The 22,685-nt window shown below is 41.5% G+C and overlaps 2 protein-coding genes across 2 annotated transcripts in view; one reads left to right on the top strand and one right to left on the bottom strand.

Moving 5' to 3' along the window:
• The first annotated feature begins 491 nt into the window (after positions 1-491).
• selenop (selenoprotein P) lies at positions 492-4,659 on the top strand. The gene is made up of 5 exons (XM_080839175.1): positions 492-565; positions 1,359-1,588; positions 1,734-1,949; positions 2,170-2,287; positions 2,409-4,659. The coding sequence occupies exons 2-5, from the start codon at positions 1,383-1,385 to the stop codon at positions 2,937-2,939; spliced, it is 1,071 nt and encodes a 356-aa protein (XP_080695301.1). The 5' UTR covers positions 492-565; positions 1,359-1,382; the 3' UTR covers positions 2,940-4,659.
• Positions 4,660-6,722: 2,063 nt separating this feature from the next.
• ghra (growth hormone receptor a) overlaps positions 6,723-22,685 on the bottom strand; it is a 33,765-nt gene continuing 17,802 nt past the window's right edge. Inside the window, exons 3-9 of the mRNA XM_080839288.1 lie at positions 21,648-21,783; positions 20,183-20,355; positions 15,755-15,939; positions 14,555-14,708; positions 13,402-13,492; positions 12,779-12,848; positions 6,723-12,220 (exon numbers count right to left, since the gene is read on the bottom strand). Of these exons, the coding sequence (XP_080695414.1) occupies positions 11,174-12,220; positions 12,779-12,848; positions 13,402-13,492; positions 14,555-14,708; positions 15,755-15,939; positions 20,183-20,355; positions 21,648-21,783 (1,856 nt within the window). The 3' untranslated portion in view covers positions 6,723-11,173. The remainder of the gene's footprint in view (positions 12,221-12,778; positions 12,849-13,401; positions 13,493-14,554; positions 14,709-15,754; positions 15,940-20,182; positions 20,356-21,647; positions 21,784-22,685) is intronic.

Genomic DNA, 22,685 nt, shown 5'->3' on the forward strand with positions numbered 1-22,685 from the left:
ATCTCCCCAAATTCCACATAAGCTCTGTTACCTTTCCAAACAACTCGTGCTTTAGTGGTTTCTTCTGAGGTTTCTGTGGCGTTGTATTACTGTGCAAGTGAGCACTACATGCTACATGAAGGACAACCCTCCCCTGTCCCATTTGCGTGAGAAAAACAAGATTGGAATGCAATGTCTGCATGTGATGTCTGCACAGGTTAGCAATGGGGAATGAGATGAGAAAGAGCCGAAAAGCATTCCAGTCTTACAATTGGCAAAGACATATTTATCATTTTAATTTATATTTAGCAAACATCAAGGGGTTGTACTTGTATTATACCCCCTGTAGCATGTCATGATTTTCCCTGTTTTGTTGTCTAAGTCATAGTTGAGGATGAAATCATTGAGGCGTTTTTAAGATAGCAATAAAGTTCCAGAAAATGACAGCAGACTTTAAGTTGAACTTTGTCCTCCATTCAGGGGAGAAAAACAACCGGAGTATAAATAGAGGGGGAAGCGAGGGAGTGGAATGTTTTGTGCAGTGATGTGGGAGAGATCAGGACTGAAGATCTGACTGTTCAAAACTGTAAGTCAGAGCAGAATTATTTTGGTCTGCATTTCTTCTCTTTTCACAGTATATTACGGATATTAGTATTAAGAAGATTGGATTAACTGTGACAAGCACTGGCTTGAGATAAAAAAAAAAAAACTATATAATCTAGTTTGAAAACTTGCTTAGATTCTTTTCTGCAGATGGTACTTTCATAATCTTTGAGAGATTCATTTAAAAACTTCAATTTAATTGTGTTTAAATGTTTGCATGCTGGATGATTATTAGCATGTTATTAGCAAGTGATCATGCTTGTTCTAAATGTCTCCAAGTTCCTCTTTAGAATGTGTTCCTCTCTGCAGAGCTGCAGAGGTATAGGTCTAAAAAACAATGAATTCAATGGTTTTCAAAGATCTACCAACTATCAAACTATCTAAAACTCCCCTAATGTAAAACTCCTCATTCTTGAAAAGAAAAAACAGAAAGAAAGATAGATAGATAGATTGATAGATGCATGATGGCAAGTTTGATTATTATCAGTCAAGTCTGATTAGAACGATGTTTTGCGCCAACACCAACTGTAACCAACCAGTAATTCATGTTACTGCATGTCATGGTGTTGCACAGTCACTGCTTAATCCAAACCAGTGATATTGTTTTATTTTTAAGCAAATTAAAAAACCAAACTATTCCACATTAGTTTCTATGTCTGCATAGGGAGTATTATTTAATATTTCTGTTGTTCTGTTCTGTTGTTATAACACTAATCCCCCCCCCCCCCCCCCCCTCATCCCCCCGCCCACCTTCCTGTTTGTGTGCCTGTGTCCAGAAGCAAATCCTGAGTGCGGAGGCCATGTGGAAGGGTCTGGTCCTGGCCTTGGCTCTCTGCCTGCTCCCTGGGAGCGGCGGAGAGACCGACGGCTCGGAGAGCCCTTACTGTAAGCCTGCGCCCCCCTGGAGGATCGGAGAGCTGGATCCCATGAAGGAAGCCCTGGGCAGGGTGACGGTGGTAGCGCTTTTTCAGGCCAGCTGATCCTTCTGCCTGGTGCAGGCGTCCAAGTATGTACTCATACACTTCCTTTAGTAAGAACAGACGTACTCTCATATAGCATAAGATAATGTTTTGGTGCCAGATGCATAATACAGTCTAAGAGAAAACCATGTGAGAATTTGGTTTTAATGCTCTATGTTCTTGCTTGGGCAGATTGGATGGGCTGCGCCTAAAGTTGGAGCAGCAGGGCCTGAAAAATATAAGCTACATGGTGGTGAATGACAAGGCAGAGCATGCCCAAAGGCTGCACCATAAGCTGGCAGAGAAGCTGTCAGAACACATCCCCCTCTACGCCCAGAGCCGTTCTGACCCGCAAAACATCTGGCGGATCTTAAATGGGGAAAAGGACGACTTTTTGATCTATGACAGGTTTGACTCCCTTTGGTTTCAGTAATGCTTTTTTATGGGCTTGTTATTTTCTGTTTACCATATGCAGTAAGCATTATTGTGTAGTCAATGACAATGAGATGGCACGTTCACCTAAACAATTTATGTTAGCAAAAATGAAATGTTTAAAGACACTGAACTTGAGCTTTTGCATCCCATATTTGTACGTAATACTTATGTCCTTTTGTTGTTCTTCCTTCAGATGTGGACGTCTCACAAACCACATATCTCTTCCATATTCTATACTGACTACTCCGTACATTAAGGATGCAATAAGACAGACGTACTGCAATACAACCTGTGGAGATTGTCCCATAGAGGTAGATGCCAAAGATTTTCAGTTTGTCTGTTATGTTGTTAATTGAATGGCTTTTGATTCCAAGATTTTATTTTCAAACAACTGTGTCCGCTTATTCCGCTTACGTTACCTCTTCTTTGCAGAGTGAAATCACACTAGAAGAATGTCAAAAGACACCAGACAATGAGACAGAAGAGGCAGGCACCCGTCATGACCATGGTCACGGCCACAATCACGGCCACGACCACCATCGTGGCCACGGGCGTGAACACGGTCACGGTCACAATGCAGACCACTCTCACGGCCGTGAACACGGTCACAACCACAATGCAGACCGTGGGCAAGACCACTCTCACGGCCATGACCACGGTCAGCGTCAGCAGGAACAGCAGCAGGATCCAATTATCCTTCCCTTTCACAATCACCAGCAACGGCAGCAGCGGGTACACCTCCTCCCCCAGCAGGGTCAGAGCCCCGTCGAGCTAGAGTTAGAGCTGGGGCAGGGGCAGGTGAGGCAGGCCCCAGTGGAGCTAGAGCTAGAGCTGGGGCAGGGGCAGGTGAGGCAGAGGCAGAGGCAGAGGCAGGGGCAGGTAAGGCAGACGAGGCAGGTGAGGCAGGAGGACTCGGGGGCTGCGTTCGACCTGCTCACCCAGCTGGTGCACAGACAGCCCTGAGCCCAGCACCATAAGAAAAGGTGAAAGTCCAAGCACAGCTGAGAGTGGCGAGACGCCAGCAGTGGCGCCCTTCAGGGGTCGTCTAGCTGATGCTGACACTGACGGCAACTGTTGGAGGGCGCTGAGGGTCTCTGACACTGTGACGAGGCGCTCCCAGCCTCCTGACAGTGACAGCCAAGTGCGGCGGGCGGCGACCACCTCGTCAGGGAGACCTGACAGTGACGCCCGGTGCCCCCCGCTGCCTGACAGCAGCAGCCACCTCAGCCCAAGTGAACCTGAGCCGAGACCGGGCCCTCCACAGCCTGAGTGTGACAGGGGGAGATCTAAGCAGTGCACTATGTGGCACTGTGACGGTCTCTCACTGTTCCTCAGTTTTAACATCTTTTGGAGGTGCTCCTCACGGCAGGTTCATAGGACTGGTACCATGTTACCAAGAAGTATTACCCAGACTTTGAGGCCAGCATCAGACCACCATTAAAGGTTCATTTAATTAAGTTTGTGAAAGTAAAAACTGAACCATGTCTTCCATCTTAAATTTGATCAAGATATTTTGCAAGTGGTTGTTCGTTTGCAGTATATAATGGAATTTATTATTCCCTTAAAAGTACAATCAGGATATTGTCACATACCATTTAGATTTGATAGGAAGTGGTAGCTGGTGACCCAATTATAATGTATGACTCAAAAACAGCCCTCAAGCATTTAAAGACAAACAGCCTAAGCTGCATTTAGTGGTGCAAGTAATTCAAAAATTGAGCTACATTTTAAGGACACAGAGGTCTGGTGTTTGCCTCAGTCCTGGCGTGACTAAAGTATTATGTAGATGTCATTTCGCCTCCAAAATGCTCTTTGTTGCCATTATGAAGTCAGGCGCGGAAACTATGCACTAGTGGTGCCTGTTGGATGCTATGCAACATTGAGTGGGGGAGAGGAGTCGTCTTACATAATGCCTTTAGATTCAACTACATGAAAGAAGTGTAAAGATTTAGTAAGTTAAATTCGGTGATCAGTGGTCTAGAGATTAGGGATTTCTTATTTTTGTTTGTTTTTCGAGGTAGAAATGACTAACACTGATGGACCAAAGGTGCAGCTATGTAGAAGCAATATATAACATCTAGTGCTTCAAACACTGGGCCATAATTGAATTGATGGGCAACGCAGCTAGCAAAATGAAAAGGCCTAAGTCTTAAGACCTAAAGCTAATTTAATACCTTGACAAAAACAGTTTGCTCATTTCAAAACATGAATGTCAATGAAATGAGCAAATGTGGGTATCCCCGCCTATTCACATTGCGCAGTTGCAGATGCACAAGGCTGTTCACCATGATTGTTCCCCTATGAAATAAGGGCCCACTGTGTTAAATGCTACATTACACATATGTTTCACGAATGTTTTTACTTTTATCTTTTTTTGAGTGATATATATGCAAGAATTGCGTACAGGATGCACATTTGCAAACATGTAAAATCACAAAAAAATTTATTCCAGTTTAAGTCACAATGAAAAGGGAACCTGAAATGCATATGAGAAGACACTGCTTAGATGGAAACAGTTTGCATACTTAATGAAGGTCTCCAGGAAAGAATTCTCCTCTGGAATGCCTGATACCTTGTATGGAAAGTGTGGGAATGATGAATATTGAAGTGTTAAAGATGAAATGCTGTTCTGATTGTGAAATAACAACATGACATCAGAAATAAATGGACTGGAATAAACTTCTTCTGTGACTTTTTGTTTTACTTTTGGAGTACAAGAATAGGGTAATTCAGACTAGATGGAAATTGGAAATTGGAAATTGAATTGTGCCCCAGACTAGATGGAAAGAACATATTGATGTGGCAGAAAGTGTGGAGGGCAGACAACTAGTAGTAGGCTATGTATTTGTTATGTTATATGGATATGTTCCAGGGATTGCATTCCAAGTGACTATCAAACAAGTTTACTCAGAGTAAGTGGTAAAACTCCTAATAGAAGACGATAACGGCTTTGTTTTGACAGGAGAATAAAGCCATATGAATATTCTATTAGGAGGTTTACTACTTACTCTGATCGGGGTTAAGTCAATAAACAACGCAGCCACGACGGGCCAGGACGAGGATGACTAGGGTAAGGGTTAAGTAATTACTTCCTGCAAGTGCAGTGTCAGCTGGAAATGATTGTTTTTCCCGTCCTCGTTCAGTCAAAAGGACGTTTATTTTGCCAAACTACTGTAAATCGTTACCAGTTGAAGAACTGGAAGAAATGCTGTATGTATTGTTCAGCAACAGGTGGCGCTCAAAGACCTCTTAAAAATGTTCAACTTTCCCAAACAGCGCCCCTGAAATTGTTTCTAGGCGGCAGTTCACGTGTAGGCTACAGCATGGTCCCATAGGCTGGAGAAAAGCGAAAGGAATCTCTCTGCTGTTAGACTACAACGGTAGAAATCACAGTTGAGATACGTATTAGGCAACCACAAAGACTGTGGAGCTGGCGTTATCGTGCTTTGATTCAAACCAAAGTCCATGGCCATTATTTTGCAGTAAAAAAGTACAAACAACAACATTTGTACTATGAATTCTCCAGACCTTTGCTTTTATCATGTAGCATACACAGCATGCAGCCGATGAGCCTAGGGAAAGTGGTGTAAAAACATATCTGAATCATCATTTAAACAACATAAGGAAAGGTCAACAAGCAAACCCGAGGCAATAAAAGGTGGCCAGGGTGGGCGGCTTGATGGGGAATAATTGGCCCAAAGATTCAATACAGGCCAGCAGTAACTTATGGCCAATTACCTGCAATGTCCTTCCAGCGTGTCTGTGAGAGTCTGCCCCTCAGATTCAATCAACCCCACGCAGTGTTGCTAAGTACACAGGGTCTGCCTAATTGCCTGATCTGCTTTCTGTGCCAGAAGGTCCTTCAAACGTCTCTGTACCCACTTAGCGAGGCCCACAGATAAAGGTCTTGCTGTGCTGCACACTTTATGGATCTGACATGCTCTCAGTCCACTGAAACCCCTGTGCTTATTTTTACTCATTTAATGCACCACTCCCTGCAAAACATCATGCGTTTGAAAGGAACATTTCACAATCACATGGATGAACACTGAATGGGATGTTACTCTGTCAGCTCATATTATTAGTCTACTTCTTCCTTAGTGAAGACTACCATACGCTACTTCTCTATATTTTACAATATAAATATGCCATATGGCTTTCCCTAATAAAGCAAAATGACAGGATGTAAGAAAAAGTTCTTAAAGGTGCATTGTGTAAGATTTAGTGGCATCTAGTGAGGCTGCTGAATTGCAACCAACTGAATACACCTCCCTTCTCAAGCATGTAGAATATTCTATGGTGGCCATCAATTGCAATACTAACGCAAAATACTCTCTCTCTGTTTTGGTTTGTCTCTTCTGGGCTGTAGAAATCTGGCGGGGTAACATGGCAAACTGCGGAAGAGGACCCATTCCCTATGTAGATATGCAGGGCTCATTCTAAGCCAACGAAAAAGCAATTCATTACACTATGGGCAGAATAAAGGCTGTTAACTATATTCCATTTCTGCTAATAGATCCTCCTTAATCCTACACACTCTATCTTTAATATCAAGCACTTACAAACATCTTACAAAACCTCAGCACAAGCAGAATTAAGAAGTGATGACCACAGAAGGTTATCCCAAACATGTTTTTTCCAGACCATTTTGGGGATGTAAATGTGTACAAACATAACAAAATTCTTCATTGGCACAGTCCTTCTTTTAATATGACATTTGACATCATACTTCAAGAAACCCACAGACCCAGATACTCTTTCATCAAAATCATACTTTTGGAAAAATGAGGAGTAAAACTAACACTGAATATAGGAAAGCTGCAATTATATATTAAGTTCCAACCTTAAAAGCTGCTCCAGTGGCAAATAAAAGACATACGCTACAAATTCTGTCCAGAAAATCCTGAAGCATATTCTTATGCATGTAACTCTTGTGATTGATTGTTTTATACGATCTGACTGCCATCCCCTCCACATCCATGGTCAGTTGATCTAAACCTTATAACATTTAAACAAGACTAAACTCTAAATATAGGGGAAATTAACCTAAAAAAAGAGCCAACCCATTAATTCAGAAGGGGTTCCCAAACAATTGGACCCATTAAGAGCATCTTTAACTGCTTGTTTGGCACTCTTTGGCAAGACATTTATGGTTTATTCAGCTATTTTATTTTTTGTTTTTAATGTATGTACACCGAAACAAAATTGTAAGTCCAAAATAAGCCATGAAAATGATCTTACACGCATTTTACACAGCAGAAAAAAAACAGGCCTATAAAACCAATCAGAATGACCTGGCTTTCAAAATGGATCCTAATCTGAATGATGAATTATTAGTTTCATGTACACATGCATGTTTAAAAAGACTTTGAACCAATGAATCAAATAATTATAATCACTATCATATTGTTAAAATATTGTTTATCATTATACGTATATATATTGTTTATTATTAAATTGACTTGGATGTACCTAATAGGGATGAATTTGATATAAACATATTTGATATAAATTGGATTTAGATTTGAGAGCAGATTTCATTGTAAAACGTCCAAATATCCTAGTTTTTATCCTCAATCCTCATTTTTCTTTTAGCTTACATCAGACAGGAGGGGTGTGGATTGTTACTAGTATTCAATTTCAACACCCAATGACTAGAAAAAAATCAGGAAACGGTTTCTTTAGCAAAAATGTAGGGGACGGGGAATATTTAATTGCATTTGATTCTAAATACCACCTAAAGTGTCTTGTACAATACAATAAAAACATTCAGAAGTATTCAACAGTCTGAGAAAATTCCATTTCAATTTGATTTACTTATAACAATTTAAATACTCTCAATTGAATAACTGAAATAGGTGCTTTACAGAGCCCAAAGCCTAAACCCCCTAGAGCAAGGTAAAACTCCCAACTCATAAAGGGAGGACCCATCTCCCTGAGTCCTCCCTTATCTCTTTAAGATCAGTTTTATGTGAGTCAAATGAGAGGTGTTGGATGCCATCAAGCTGGCTGGATATTGTAATACTCAAATATGTGCGGCCTTCAATCATAACCTCAATTTTATCTGTGTTAAAGTGCTGGAAATTGTTAGTCATCAATGCTTTGACGTCTTTAAGGCAGAGTTATATCTCAGGTAGTTGTATCATTTTATCAGGAGTAATGGACAGGTGTAGTTGGGTGTCATCAGCATAGCAATGAAAGTTAATACCACACTTCCTTACTACAGCATCTAAGGGTAAGATGTTTATAGAGAAGGGTAGTAGGTCCAAGAACTGAGCCTTGGGGAACTCCATGATTTACTTCTGTATGACTGAATGATTCATTGTGGAAATATACATATAAACTGAAGATGGTCAGAGAGGTAAAACCCCACAGCCTTTTATACAAACAAGGTGGTCTCTGAAGTACAATATGATAATCAATAGTGTCTAAAGCAGCACTAAGGTCTAATAGAACCAGTATTGAAATGCATCCATTTCCATATGGAATGAGTAGGTCATTCAGAACAGGCTGTCTTAGTGCTGTAAGGCTGGATTACAATACTATTCTCTAAACTTAAAGGCTATCATTGGTACACTAGTATGGCACGCCCCAATGCAACTGGGCAATTGGCACTCCTCTGCAACTTGGTGACACAGGTGGCCTTGCAGTTCAAACTATGGGTTTCCAACAGTTAACATCCTGTTATTCCCTTTTGGAATATATTTGGATTGCTCAATGAACATACCAAATTATTTACGTTTTAAGATCCTTTCTATGAATTTATTTGGGCACCATTCCTACCATGTCTTAAGAACACCCAAAACACATACAGTATGTACCAAATGTCATGTTTCTATCCACCGCGTAATGACTTTTCATATAACCCCCCCTGCTAAAATGTTATTATTATCTTGCGACATATAGATTTATATTTTCTTCATATATTTTATATGTACAGAAAAAGGCATCTACACAACATAGACAAGAAACACAGGCAAGAGTGTGTGAGCATAAGTACAGAAAGATACAACAAATGCATACCCAAGTAATAACGCTTGACTACGCATGAAATAGTGATTCATTAAGACATCTGTTTTGACATTGACATGCTGGTTTCATCAGCAGTGTAAGCAGCAATTCGATATAGGCTTGATGGCCTATTGATACACCAATAAGGCAAGTTTGTTTGAAAAGTACATATGGCACATTGCTTATCATGCTTGTGTTGTAAATTTACAGCCATAGAGTAATTCTACATGTAATTTCTATTTTGAATACTGAAGATAATAGCCTTCATAGAACGTAAACCCACAAAAATCGTACCTTGCCTCATTTCACATCCGTTCATAACTGTTATACTCTTGCTAGCTTATTTTTCATGTGTACACACTGTTTTCACAAACTTGTAACAACAAACATCTGCCTTGTCAGCTATCTGTCTGCAGTTTTCAAGGGCTATATAAGAAAACTTTTTTAGGATATATATCTTCATATAACCAACCTGATTTACAATCCAAACATAGCAGCTTGCATCTACTAATACACTACAAAGCACACCGTTATATGTTCTTGGGATCACATGACATGTATAGCAGTAATTTCATTTCAATGAACCACATATAATGATGTTGAGAAAGACAGGTTGTCCCTTCTGTGTATCTCACAGACCTTCTTGGTTCAGGTTAACTTCATGTTACTGTATCAGATGAGAATATGGGACAATGAGGGACAAGGTTCATTTACATTTTGCAATCATTTCTACAATAATTGTATCATGTCTATAAAACAAAGGTAGGTAAAAAAAGACAAATAAAACATGTAAAACATAACACATTGACACAACTTCCAGTTAGCGTCCGTACAATTACAGTGTAGGTTCATGCTAAACTTGCCATCAAAAAGCAACTTTCTTTCCAACGGTTACCAGGACACGCTAATGGCCCTTGCTGTGTAGTTGGAATATGTATGTCTATGTTCACAAATAAACTGGCTTCATATGCTAAAAAAGGGGGGAAATCGGTTGAGGTTTTTATTATAAAAAATGTCACCCGACCGTTTTAGTTTTACTAATAAATCTTCTGTAATAAGTGTTACAAATCTTTTTAAACTAGCTACATAATTCCCATTGCTACCACTGCTATACCAGACTTGGTTAGCATACACTCCTGCTGTTTGTTTAAAAGTGCAGCCACACGCATTATGTTTGTGCTTGCTGTGTGACAAAGTCCCCACTGTCAGTTTGCACACAGGTGATAGCATTACCATAACATTCTTTTCGGATTAAGACACAAGGTTTCAGTATATAAAAACAATCATTTAGACAATATGGTAATACTGAACATGAAAGTATTTTACATGTTGAAAACTATATTTTGCATTTTGAATTCCTATAGCACATTAGTGAACAGGCTAGACACATTAAATTGCAATCCAGCTATCTTCTTGCCAAACCATTAGCTTAATTATGAAAATGTGTTTGTTTTGGCTGATTATCTGCAAACTCCAGAACTTAATTTGCTTAATATTCAACACACACTTGGATGTTAGCGCGGCTCCTGTATTCTGCTCCTATAAGTAGTCCACGTAGTCCATTTTCACAGACTCAACCCAAAATGATTGGTGTTATTAGTGTTGGCCAACTCTCAATGTTTTTACCAGACTGATTGAAACTGCGACCTTTCATGATTTATGGGATATGTGCTTGAAATCCCTCATTTATGATCTGATCTTCACAGAGAAGTTGTGTTCCAATCTCTTGACTGATGCAAATCGATGACTGATAACACTTGACTGATGCAAACCGTAGATACCCTTTTTTTTTTTTTTTTTTTTTTTTACTAAAGGGCACGTTTGGCAATTTCTAAGTTTGCCGTTCGTCTGGACTTTGCCACATGTACCTCTGTGGTGTGTACACTGTGTCTGCAAGCTTGAACTTTTTTTGGAACAGGGGTGTCGATTTTCCCAGGCATCAAACTTGAAAGTCAAATATGTTTACCGACAAGCCACAACTTGAGCACCACCTTATCCCATTCAGCCAGTGAACATTCATCGAACTGTCTTTCATCTACCTCTCGACAACACTCGCTAACGGCCCACACTGACATCCTGGTGGCTCTCCAAGTTTTCCTTGCCACTGTCCCACCAATCCATGCGACTTTGGTTTGAAGCGATATTAAGGTAGAAAGAGACTGCCTGTGACCCGGTCTGATGCCCACCTACACAAGGGGCTCAGGGCATGTTTGACCCATTAGCTCTGGACTCAGATACCCCATGGGCATGACAGGCATGGCAGGTAGGTGTTTGGCAGAGTTTGGTGGGGACTGAGGAGTGGAGGCGTTGAGCAGGAGGCTGTGTTGAGCGTCCACATCCTGGACCACCGTGTAGTCAGACACTGGGGCCATGGGTGGCACTGCTGGGTTGGCATCAGGGAGCAGGTATGGATTTTGGTACTCCCCTGACATAGCTGGGGTTGCTTGGGATGTCACAGGACCCCACTGGTACTCTCCAGGCTGTTCCTCCTCCTTCAGCGGAGGAGGTGTTGGTGGTGGGGCCTGGTAAGAGCCCGGTATCCCCTGCGAGGCTTCACTGCTGATGTGCCTGGCAACACTCTCCGAGGTGTAGCCTCCATCGGGGTTTACCACCAGCAGATGGAACTTTGGCATCTCCTCCTTCGTCTTATTCTCTTCCTCCTCGTTCTTCTTGCCGCCCTTCTCACTGTCCTCCTTCTTTTTCTTCTCTTGTGCCAGTAGAGAGCCCGCAGAGAGCACCACCCCACCCGTAGGGGTCACGTCACTGACCTGGGCGTAGAAGTCCATGTTGGCCCAGTTCGGGGACCAGTTGACCTGGTTCTGGACAGGTGGATGGGTCTGCTCTGAGCTGGTGCCCACAGCTGGGGTTCCCGTGGTGGGGGAGTTGGCACGAGGCACTACCAGAGTTTGCTCGTCTCCTCCACCACCCTCCCCTGCCTTCGCCTGCTCCAAGGGGGGCAGCAGGGCGGCCATCAGCAGGGCCTCAGCGTCCATAGGTAGCTCTGGGTCATAGCAGCTGGCACGTCCGGAGTCGTCATCCTTGAGGTTCAGGCCTTGGGAGGAGCCCAGGCATCCATGGACGCCAGCCAGCAGGTGCCGTGTTTCCGAGGCCTTCTTGTCGGGCTCGTCTATGTCCAGCTCGATGAACTCCACCCACGACTCGTCAAGGAACATCTCAGGCTTGAACATGTGCTGGCTGCTCAGAATGGAGTTCAAGTCGTCCAGTTTTCCCTTCTGCGATGGCCATGTTTGTTGGATGAGGTGAAGTGGAGGTGGTGGTTTGTGAAAAGCATTTGAGTAAAAGTGTGATGAGAGATAGAGAGAAAAACAAAGAAAGTGAGAAATGAAATGGACAGAAGCATTAATGTATTCCTTCTCAAAATCTGGTCCAGACATTTTTACTGCAACCTCAATTTCCATCTTAATTAAGCCGTAGTATGGACTATTACACAAGCTGAACAGACACAGATAGCAGTCCACAAAACTGGCTGTACCTTTTTCCCATATTTGATGTAGAAACTAATTGATATAATGTGTGTAGATAATGGTTACATAACTAGCATAGTGACCTCAACCAAACATGTGTCTACCATAGAGCATGCAGACAAAAACACACACACACACACAAACACACACACACACACACACACACACACACACACACACACACACACACACACACACACACACACACACACACACACACACACACACACACACACACACACACACACACACACACACACACACACACACACACACACACACACACACACAAGCAAATGACTATACCTTTAAGAGTTCAGAGTCAATCCCTTTAATTTTGGGTGCTGGGACTGGAGGCAGCAAAATCACCATTAACCTATGAAACCACAAAAAAAGAAGGCAAAATCAAGTTTTCTGCAAGCCCTGCAGGCATACATGCACATAAACATCATACAAACCTTAGCCCAGTTAAAGGTTGGCCTACAGTCTGTGATTCTGGCGAAAGGTTTTCAATATTTGCGCTCAAAAGCTAATTATTATACAGCTCCTCAGAATGTTGCCAAAAAATTCCACTGAATTGAATGGGCCATCCCAACGTTAAGTGGTCTGATATTTCTTCATAACGAGCGCTGCAAAAAATAAATCGCTGCTGCCATTGGTAATAAATTAAAATAAATCCCTTCAGGACGAAACAACACCCAGACACGCACTGTTCTTAGCTGTCTGGATTTTTCTACACTGACTGGCGTGCTATACATTAATTCTTGCATATACAGTATAATGCTCACCGTCTTTAGCCGAGAGGAGTAAACAAGTAAAGGTGAAATAACATTGAACACTCAACCACTGCCTATCCCTCCCTCCCTCCCTCCCTCTCTCTCTCTCTCTCTCTCTCTCTCTCTCTCTCTCTCTCTCTCCTGTGCTTTTACCTTTGCTGCTGAGTGAAGATGATAAGCATTAGTAGGATCACCATGCCAACCACACCGAACACCATCACCAGTGTCATGGGGAAGGATGCATCTGTACAGAGAAAACAGCATTTCTTGACTCGACACAAACCAGCAACCCCTTTCATGTCCAGATAAACAGATAAACATACACCCCCCCCCCCCCCCCCCTCTCTCTTTCTTTCACACACACACACTCGCAAAAAAAGTATTGACGTATACAGCTATGTTAAGCCTTATTCTACCACCTCTTGCGGGTCTCAGCTAAAATAGTTTGGAACTATGAATTATTTTCCGAGCATTTTCCTGCGATTTTGGCTTAGGAGAACAGGGTCTTCTTTGAAGAAACTACATTAGATATTTATCAGTACTGAATGCCTACAGCTACTCATTAAGTTGACACTAATTGAGGACACGGCATAGATGACTACTTCCCACATTGTTGTCTGTCTGGGATAAACAGACAGCTGTTTAAATGGCTAATATGAAGAAGGCACCAACATAAAAAAAAAACTCAGGTACTAAAATGTCAGTGCAGAATAACCCTGTTCTACAAACATAGTCTTGCTTAGGCTCTGCCAATAAAACATGAAAAAGGTCTCAGAGGCACGCTAACTTATGAGCAGCCTCCTGAGTCAGATGTCCCTCTTCAGTGTTGAGACTAGCAAGAGAGGCCACTGGAAGAAATCACAGCACTACTGCTCTTAAACATTTGTTTAATGTTCAAAATCCGGTTTAACCTGATATATAAGTGAATGCCTTTTATTAGGTTGATTAGCCTTTTTCACTCTGGCAGGGGGACTGCCAATGGAAACTAACCTTTTGACTATAATTGGGTGCATTTACATTTTAATGTTTATTAATGTAAACTGTCCCTCTTAATCAAATAAACAAACTGAAACTGAATCTTTACCCTCATCTTGTTTTAAAATTCTATTGTAGCGACTGCATTCTATAATCTGCTAGTGCAACAATGACAATCCACCATAGGTGTACTCTAAAGGCCAATTAGCTGCAGAAAAGCTGCTATTGTTCAGGATTCAACCTCCATGTATCTCCACATAGATGACAGAGCCTTAACTTGCTCTGAAGGCAATGGCTATGGCACAGTAAGACAAAGGGACTGGAGCCTTACCTTTACTGGGTATCCCAGCGACAAGCACCGCTATGGTGTTGCTATACTCCCCGAAGTTATTGTAGCCCCGCATTTTGCACCGTATGCGCACCTCGTAGGGCCTGTCCGTCAGTAAACCGTAGATGGGCTGGTGGGTGCCTATGTCCTGGTCAAGCTGTGAAGAACACAAGATGTCAGCCAGAGTCAAAGCTAACTATAACAGTAACAACAAACAAAGACAAAGTAGATGCGACAATCGCTTATTTATCACATTTACCCATTAACTGCTAATGCTATTAAAGGCACGATCCTGGTGAAACGTCGTCGCTTGACAGCCAATCAAGTTACACCCCTACCTTCCTTATTTCTCATGCAACGTGTTGATTGGCTGGAACTGTTTATAGCTGGGTGCGAGCAACTATGTTTGTTTCCCATTTACAGAGACAGGACTATGTTTGAAAACTATGTTTTTTTGGAGTGCACACATACTACACTCAAAGGGCAAGGAAGAGCAATTTATTTAATTTGACTCAATTACTAAGGTTGAGTCTGTGCTCTGACTGCAATTCCAATGTGCCTGGCTCTTTGGCATTGCGGTCAGGGTGCAGATTCGTTACCCCATAGACCTGGGTTCAAGACCAGCTGGCCGCTCCCCTAGCTACTGATGGCATTAGCATTCTAATTAAAAATTGGACCAATTTAGATTGTCAAAAATATCTAAAAATTGGGCCCAGGTTGAAAAATTCAGAAGTTTCCCTTTAAGTTGGCAAAATCACCTCTAACTCTGTAACCAGGTGTATATTATGCGTCAAAAACCAACCAAGCTGATGGAATGATTGAATCAGTCAATCATTGTGTGAATGATTGTTTTTACAGAAAACAAACTAACGACTGAATAATATTTATTTATAAGACTGCATGGTTAAAGCCTAGAAAATACAGCATATACTAGAGAAATGTAAACATTTCCATTCAAACTGCCCTGTGTGCTCCTGTGATTCAGTATTATTTACTGCCCAAGATGTTCTGCTACAAGAAAGGTCAAGGTATCATATGACCCCAGTAAACATCTTAAGACATGCTGACGTGTCGTCATTGGTCATGGGACAAAAACCTGGTTTGCATTTTAAAGATGCTTTCCAGGCAGGCATGATAGCAAGAATAAAAGTCTTGTATGTTTGATGAGCACACGTTTGACTTGCGCTTGACTTGCAGACTCACTATTTCCCAGTGCGACGTATTGACCACCCTGTACTGGATCTGGTAGACGAGGCTCATCCAGCCCACATCTACGGCCGCAGAGGCAGAGGCTGGAGGCTCCCAATGCACCATGATGTCAAAGTGGAGGCTAGAATGGCTCACGTTCAGCAGGGTCCAGTTGAGATTCACGGGGGGGTCAGGCTTCACTGTGGGGGAGGACAAAAGTAGGGGGAGGGAGTCAGCCGGACTGGAAGAGACCCAAATTCTACGCAATTCTTACCAAACAATAATTCTACAAATTATACCCTCATACTTTCCCATTAGGTAGAAATGGTGTAAATTCTGTTTACAAAAGGCGATAAAAAATACGTCAAATGTTTTTCCATCAATAAGATGAGATGATGACGAGATGGTGAAGGACCTGATTTTGTTCTCTTAAGGAGCTGATGTTCCCTCTTGTCTTTTCACAGAAACAATAATGCATAATAGGCCTACATTTCAGGTTTGAAGTAAGAACACTGTTAGTTGTTTGAATTCCTTGTTTTTGTTGTTTTGCAGTACCTTCACCTGAGCATACCTCTAAACACAACGGCCTATGATGCTTGTTGACTTATTGTCTCAAAGCAATCCCAGAAAAACTAACACTGTGTCGTTATTGCTTTTATAAAATGGAAAATATAAATTAAAACATATAGCCTAAGAACACAAAAACCCTTAAATATAAAACGATATTTATGGCAATCGAGTTCAGAAATGTCCGTGTTAGACCGTGAAAAAACGTCCTATATCAAGTGTTTTTTTGACAGCTGACCAATCACAAGTGAAGTAGTGAGACCTGTCGATTCCCATAACAACCCTCTGCAGAAATCCTCTGCCTAACCCTACCCATCTCCACCACAACGTCATGCACTTATTCTGTTCTAGCCTTCATGGAGATTATTTACAAACACTGTTAATGACTTAACAATATATGAATCAAGGACCTTGTTTTAATAATGATCTTATATGCTTTTCTTTTAACAGGGACATGGCTATTCTGTGTCCCTGTGTATATGTGTAACTTTGATTCACTGGTGCCACTTATTGTTTTCTCAACCCTGTGAAAGTACAAGAAGCTCGGACGAGAACCTTGTTTTGACTATGATTTCTTACACTTACGGCGTCAACATTAGATAAATCTAGGCATATAAACCTTGTGGTTTCTAAGTGAAATTGCTACACTTTTCATCCTTGTGCTGTGAGTGAGCCCAATTGCAATTGTTCTTGTTGAGTAAATATACTGATTGACAACTCCCGAGTCCTGAAGTAACTTGGGTGAATTTTCACCTATCAAGCCTTTACCCACAATAAAAATAATTGCCACCGTCAACATCGTTTTCTGTTTCATTGCTCTACTTACGCTGGTATAAGTAACCTTATGAGCACACTGTATACCCACTACAATGCCTGAATGCTCTATCCCCACCTTACCCACTATCAATTTTACATGCATCACGTATACCATATTATGTTTGTATGTATTGTGTACATTTACATGTATGCTAGCATGCTTATCCTGGTCCTGACTCTCTAAAGCACCTTGAGACAATTTTATTGTTTTGGCGCTGTATAAATAAAATTGAATTGCATTGAATGATATAACATGACAGTTAAACTGTACAACCAATATTCAACTCTACATTAGCAATAAGATACATGTATACATACATTACTTAGCATCAAATACACTTTCAACTGTTTTTGGAACAAACACTGACAGTGTTTTTTTCTACCTCTAGCTCTGGCCAGTGTTGTTTATCAAAAAAAAGATACACAACCTTAGAGTGAAACCTTTTAGACCGAAACCTTTTAGCCCGGAATAACTGCAGCTGCCCATTCTTTGGCATAGGTCCGGAACATGGCAGCCAGGTTAACTTCTCCCACCCCATAGATAGGATACACCCTCTCTACCAGTTCTCTTAACTCACTTCACGCTTGCTGCAGCTCATATAACAGACTTTGCCACAGTCACACACACCACAAGTACAACACCAGCGCTGTCAGGGTTGTGCTCAAAGAGACAGATTCTTATTAGCTAGATCAAATAACTATTTCTGTAACCAAATAAATGCTGATATCGTACAGTTGTTAAAAACTCTAGTGCCCCAGTACTTCATGATGGTACACCGTGCAACACTACGGTGTAGTAAGGCGACAAAGACAGAGACAGAGAGTGTGTGCAGTGTGTGTTAGGGTTTCAAACAGAGAGTGAGAGTGTGTGTAGTGTGAGTTAGGGTTTAAGACAGAGAGTTAGAGTGAGAGTGTGTGTAGTGAGTGTGAGGATTTAAAACAGAGACAAAGAGTCTGTGTGGTCTGTGTTAGGGTTTAAAACTAGAGCTGGGTTTCGATTCAAATTTCAAAAATCGATGCGATTCCGATTTTTAAGTTTCAGAATCGATTGTTTCCGATTTTCTCAGATTCCATCCGATTCGATCCGATTTCGATCTGATTTCCGATTCGATACGATTTCGATTCGATCCGGGGGTTAATGTTATTAAAAATGAAAAATGCATTTGAACCGTTTCCTTCACTTCATGACTGTGTGGAGAAGCAACATATTAAAACTAGTATTATATCAATATTAAACAGCAAATCTTACAAGTATTGGTAGTTACTGATGGCTGGAAGACTGATGAAAAGGTTAAGGGTCAATCTACCTTCAAGAAAGATAATTCAGGACAATACATGGAGGACATCATTGAGGTGACTATATCTGCAACAGTGGATTCCTACTGGGACACTAACCAGTGCATTATTATTATGCTTGAAAAAAAGAAAAAAAATCGATCTTTGGACGTACGAATCGATAATCGGTCATTAATATGCGAATCGATTAAAAATCGGAAAATCTATTTTTTTCAACACAGCTCTATTTAAAACAGAGACAGAGAGTGAGAGTGTGTGTAGTGTGTGTTAGAGTTTAAAACAGAGACAGAGAGTGAGAGTGTGTGTAGTGTGTGTTAGGGTTTAAAACAGAGATAGAGAGTGAGAGTGTGTGAATTGTGTGTGAGGGTTTGAAACAAAAGGACTTATATCTTATTGGAATCTATTGACTCTAATGTTCATTAGCCACGGATTTGGGAATTTAGACATTCCCTCTGGGATTTTACGATTTTCTTTTTTTTCTGGTTGGTGATTTCTGAAAATCTGTGAGAAGCTTTGTTATTTTTGTTTATCTTTAAACCTCACTCCACATATACTAAAACACAAATGAATAAGATATAGAAATCACAGACATTAGACAGATTACCTATATATATTTTAGAACTTTCACAACCATACTTATATGATAATTTCATACAAGAATGTTAAGTTTCAATAAAATATCATGGCTTGTGTGAACCTTTGAATTCTATTCCAAATTCACAAGCTCTTGTTTATATTTAGAACAAATCATGAACAAATCTTGCATTGTTTTAAATTAACTAAACAGAAAATATGTTTATTTTAAATTTTGTAGACCATTCCAAATTGAATTACCCTTCAATAGGCCTGTGCATGATTTTAGGAAGGGCTTTTATTAAATGCCATCTCCACGAAAGAGGACACAACAATTTGCTTAATATCACACCATTTTCAATTTAACAACAGAATACATGCCAGAATGACATAATTTAAAACCTTGGCAAACTAATGTCTAATAACAGCCTAAATTCACCACGACCGTCACACCTGACACCAAATGAGTGGGACACTAAGCAGTGACAGTGGTCGCAACAGACCATGCAGGACTTTTTACTAAAGTCCTGAGCAGGATATCCCAAAAGGCGGAAACAAGTTGCAATTTAACATCAAGGCTTATTTTCTGCAATATTATGCACAATGTCTGCGTTAAAAAAAAAAAAATGCAGCATTGTGCTAATGTGGTAAAATGCTGATTTTGGGTTGAAGTTGTTAACCCAGTCCAAAAGCATTTATAACATCTCTCCTCCACCCACATTGACAGCATACTGTAGGCCTATTTGAAATGGCTATCAAAGCCGCTCACCCTCACTTTATTCCTTCGTTTCACAAATCATGAAACTTTTTTTTTCCTCACTTGAATCTCCTACGCATGTTTGTTCAGGTAGCTCTTTGTCAAAATGGCCATTTCCATTACTAACTGGCCATAGCTGATAAAGTGCAAGTTAATGCGTTGCAAGTTTTAATCTTACGCCTACAGACATGTGGGTGCCATCTCAGTGCACGTTACATGAGACCATTATGCTTAAGACAATTAAACTTAATGTTTCATCAGTGAATCATATCTGCTGCTACCAGTAACTTAATGATGTGGAAACTACGAGAGTAGAGTTAGCTTTTAGCTTTTTCTTTTGTCGACCTGACATGCAGAGTGGACTGTGGCAATGTGAATAGAAATAGTTCCCCCTTCTGTTACCTTGGTCTCACTTAACCGACGGTCCCACTTACCGATGCTTTCGACGGTGAACCTTATCTCGTCGTATGTGATGTTCTGCTCCACAGAACGCAGCTCCACACAATAGGGCACCCAGATATGGGTGTAGTTCCTGCTGAAGTGGCACTCGTTCGGGCGGGTGGAGGAATATTGCGGACACTCGCTCCTTTCCTTAGACTTTGTCTCCCTGGAAAATGGAAGTAAACAATGAGCTTAGGATAGATATAATTCATTGATATAATTAATTTGTTGTAAGCTCTGTGCCTAACAGTACATCAACATCCTGCATCACTTTATCAAAATCTATACTTTTCTGGCCAAACTACATCAAAATCCTGTACAGAGTGAGCAGCCTAAGCCGTATGTGTAGCCTACACTAACTTCAACGATCTGTTCAAAGCATTAGCAAAACCCAAGACCTACTGCACTACTTTGGCCACTATAGACTAGAAATTTAACAGATTAATTTACCAAAACACCAATAACAAATAGCTACATAAGATATTGATGTCACGGAAATCGTCAAAATACTGAAAAGCACCTGCTACCGCGATTGTAAATGACTGTATGGGGGTCGTCCCCTGCACCCTGCTGTTAGTTCATGGTAGAGTAAACGTACACAGCAGTGTTTTTCTACACTGTGACATATCTGAGCCTGCTAATCAGATTGCCTCCTGGGTGTTGAGAGGATAGGGGGCATTAGCTTAGCTTATTAAGCAGCCAGACGAGAGCCCAAGCAGCTCTCCGGGGGCTCCTTAGACACTATAACCCTAGTTACTGGTAATTACAGGCAGAGTCAGAGAGACCTCTCTCTCTCCGGGGGCTCCTTAGACACTATAACCCTAGTTACTGGTAATTACAGGCAGAGTCAGAGAGACCTCTCTCCTCTCCGGGGGCTCCTTAGACACTATAACCCTAGTTACTGGTAATTACAGGCAGAGTCAGAGAGACCTCTCTCTCTCCGGGGGCTCCTTAGACACTATAACCCTAGTTACTGGTAATTACAGGCAGAGTCAGAGAGACCTCTCTCTCTCCGGGGGCTCCTTAGACACTATAACCCTAGTTACTGGTAATTACAGGCAGAGTCAGAGAGACCTCTCTCTCTCCGGGGGCTCCTTAGACACTATAACCCTAGTTATTGGTAATTACAGGCAGAGTCAGAGAGACCTCTCTCTCTCCGGGGGCTCCTTAGACACTATAACCCTAGTTATTGGTAATTACAGGCACTGTCGACGACTGCATGCCTAATGCTTCATGTAGAGCAGCAAAAACAGGTCGCAAACAAAAAGGTGGGGCTTGTTTGTGTTGAGGGGATGAGGTTCAGCAGACAACCTCTTTGGCACTATTGTTACCAGAAACTACTGGGTATTGGATGATTGGGTTCTCCTATCCTTCTTTTCTTTCTGTCTTTCTGTCATTCTTTTCCAGTCTTTTGTCCTTCATTTCTCTGTTTCTTGATGGGCATTGTGTTCTCCTTACGAGTTCGGTATTGTGTAGAAGAGCCTGAGGGCACCAGGCTCTGTGAGGTTCTGGAAGCTTCCAGCACTCCACCAGCAGTAAAAGGACTCCAGCTCCCGAGACATACATCCAGTTAGATGGGGTCCACGCTGGGGGTCTGTGAGAGATAGAAAGACAGAGGGAGAGAATGAGGCAGAGATAGCATGCGTGTGTCCACCATGTGCAAAAACAATCAGAAATATTAACATTATATGAAAAGGAATATCCTTGCCTCGCAAGATTTAAAGCCTAGCAAAGGTAAGAATGTTTACAAGACAATGTGTTGATAGTGTTGCAGCCAAAGGCAATAACTTTGAAATTGCAGCCATGGAGCAGCCAACAGAATGGCCTTACCTCATGCCAACACAAAATGTACTGGACATGGAAAATAAAAAAATAAATGTTAGCCACAAACATGTGTCATGACTGTTGTAAGATGAAGTAAGATCAAGGGTAAGGCTTCTTACTTATACCATATGCCATTCAATGCAGGGCTAGTTGCATGAAAAGAGACACTAAACCTGTACTTCTTATTATCAATGAAAAATAAAAAAGAGACACTAAAGAACTCAAGGCCTTTTTTTCTTTTCTTCTGACCAGCATACACAGACTTGAGAGTCACTCCACGGTCACCCACAGCCTCAGCCTACACAAGCAAGGCTGCAGAGGTTAGAGATTTTTTTTCAGAGCCAAAGGGTTTAGTTGAATTTATACGTTTTTGCGGCAGCTCATCTCTCTGGTGCCAGAGTCGGTGCCTCTCCCTCACCCCGCCCCGCTGCCCCACCACTCCGGCTCACATACATTTCCCAAGCATTCGGCAGTTTTGCGCAACCATAAATAAGAGAGCGAGTGCGATTGATTCCAGCCCCCCCCCCTCCACCCCTTCCCCTCCATCCTACCGCCTTCACTGCTCTCATGCTGGCGGGGGGATAAATCACAAACACCCACTACCGATTCTAAAACGCCACAGCCTGCGCAGATTTCACCGAGGGGGGGCTGTGCATGTATCAGGGTCTTTTA

This window comes from Sprattus sprattus, assembly GCF_963457725.1.
Source record: "Sprattus sprattus genome assembly, chromosome: 5".
NCBI classification, from domain to species: domain Eukaryota; kingdom Metazoa; phylum Chordata; class Actinopteri; order Clupeiformes; family Clupeidae; genus Sprattus; species Sprattus sprattus.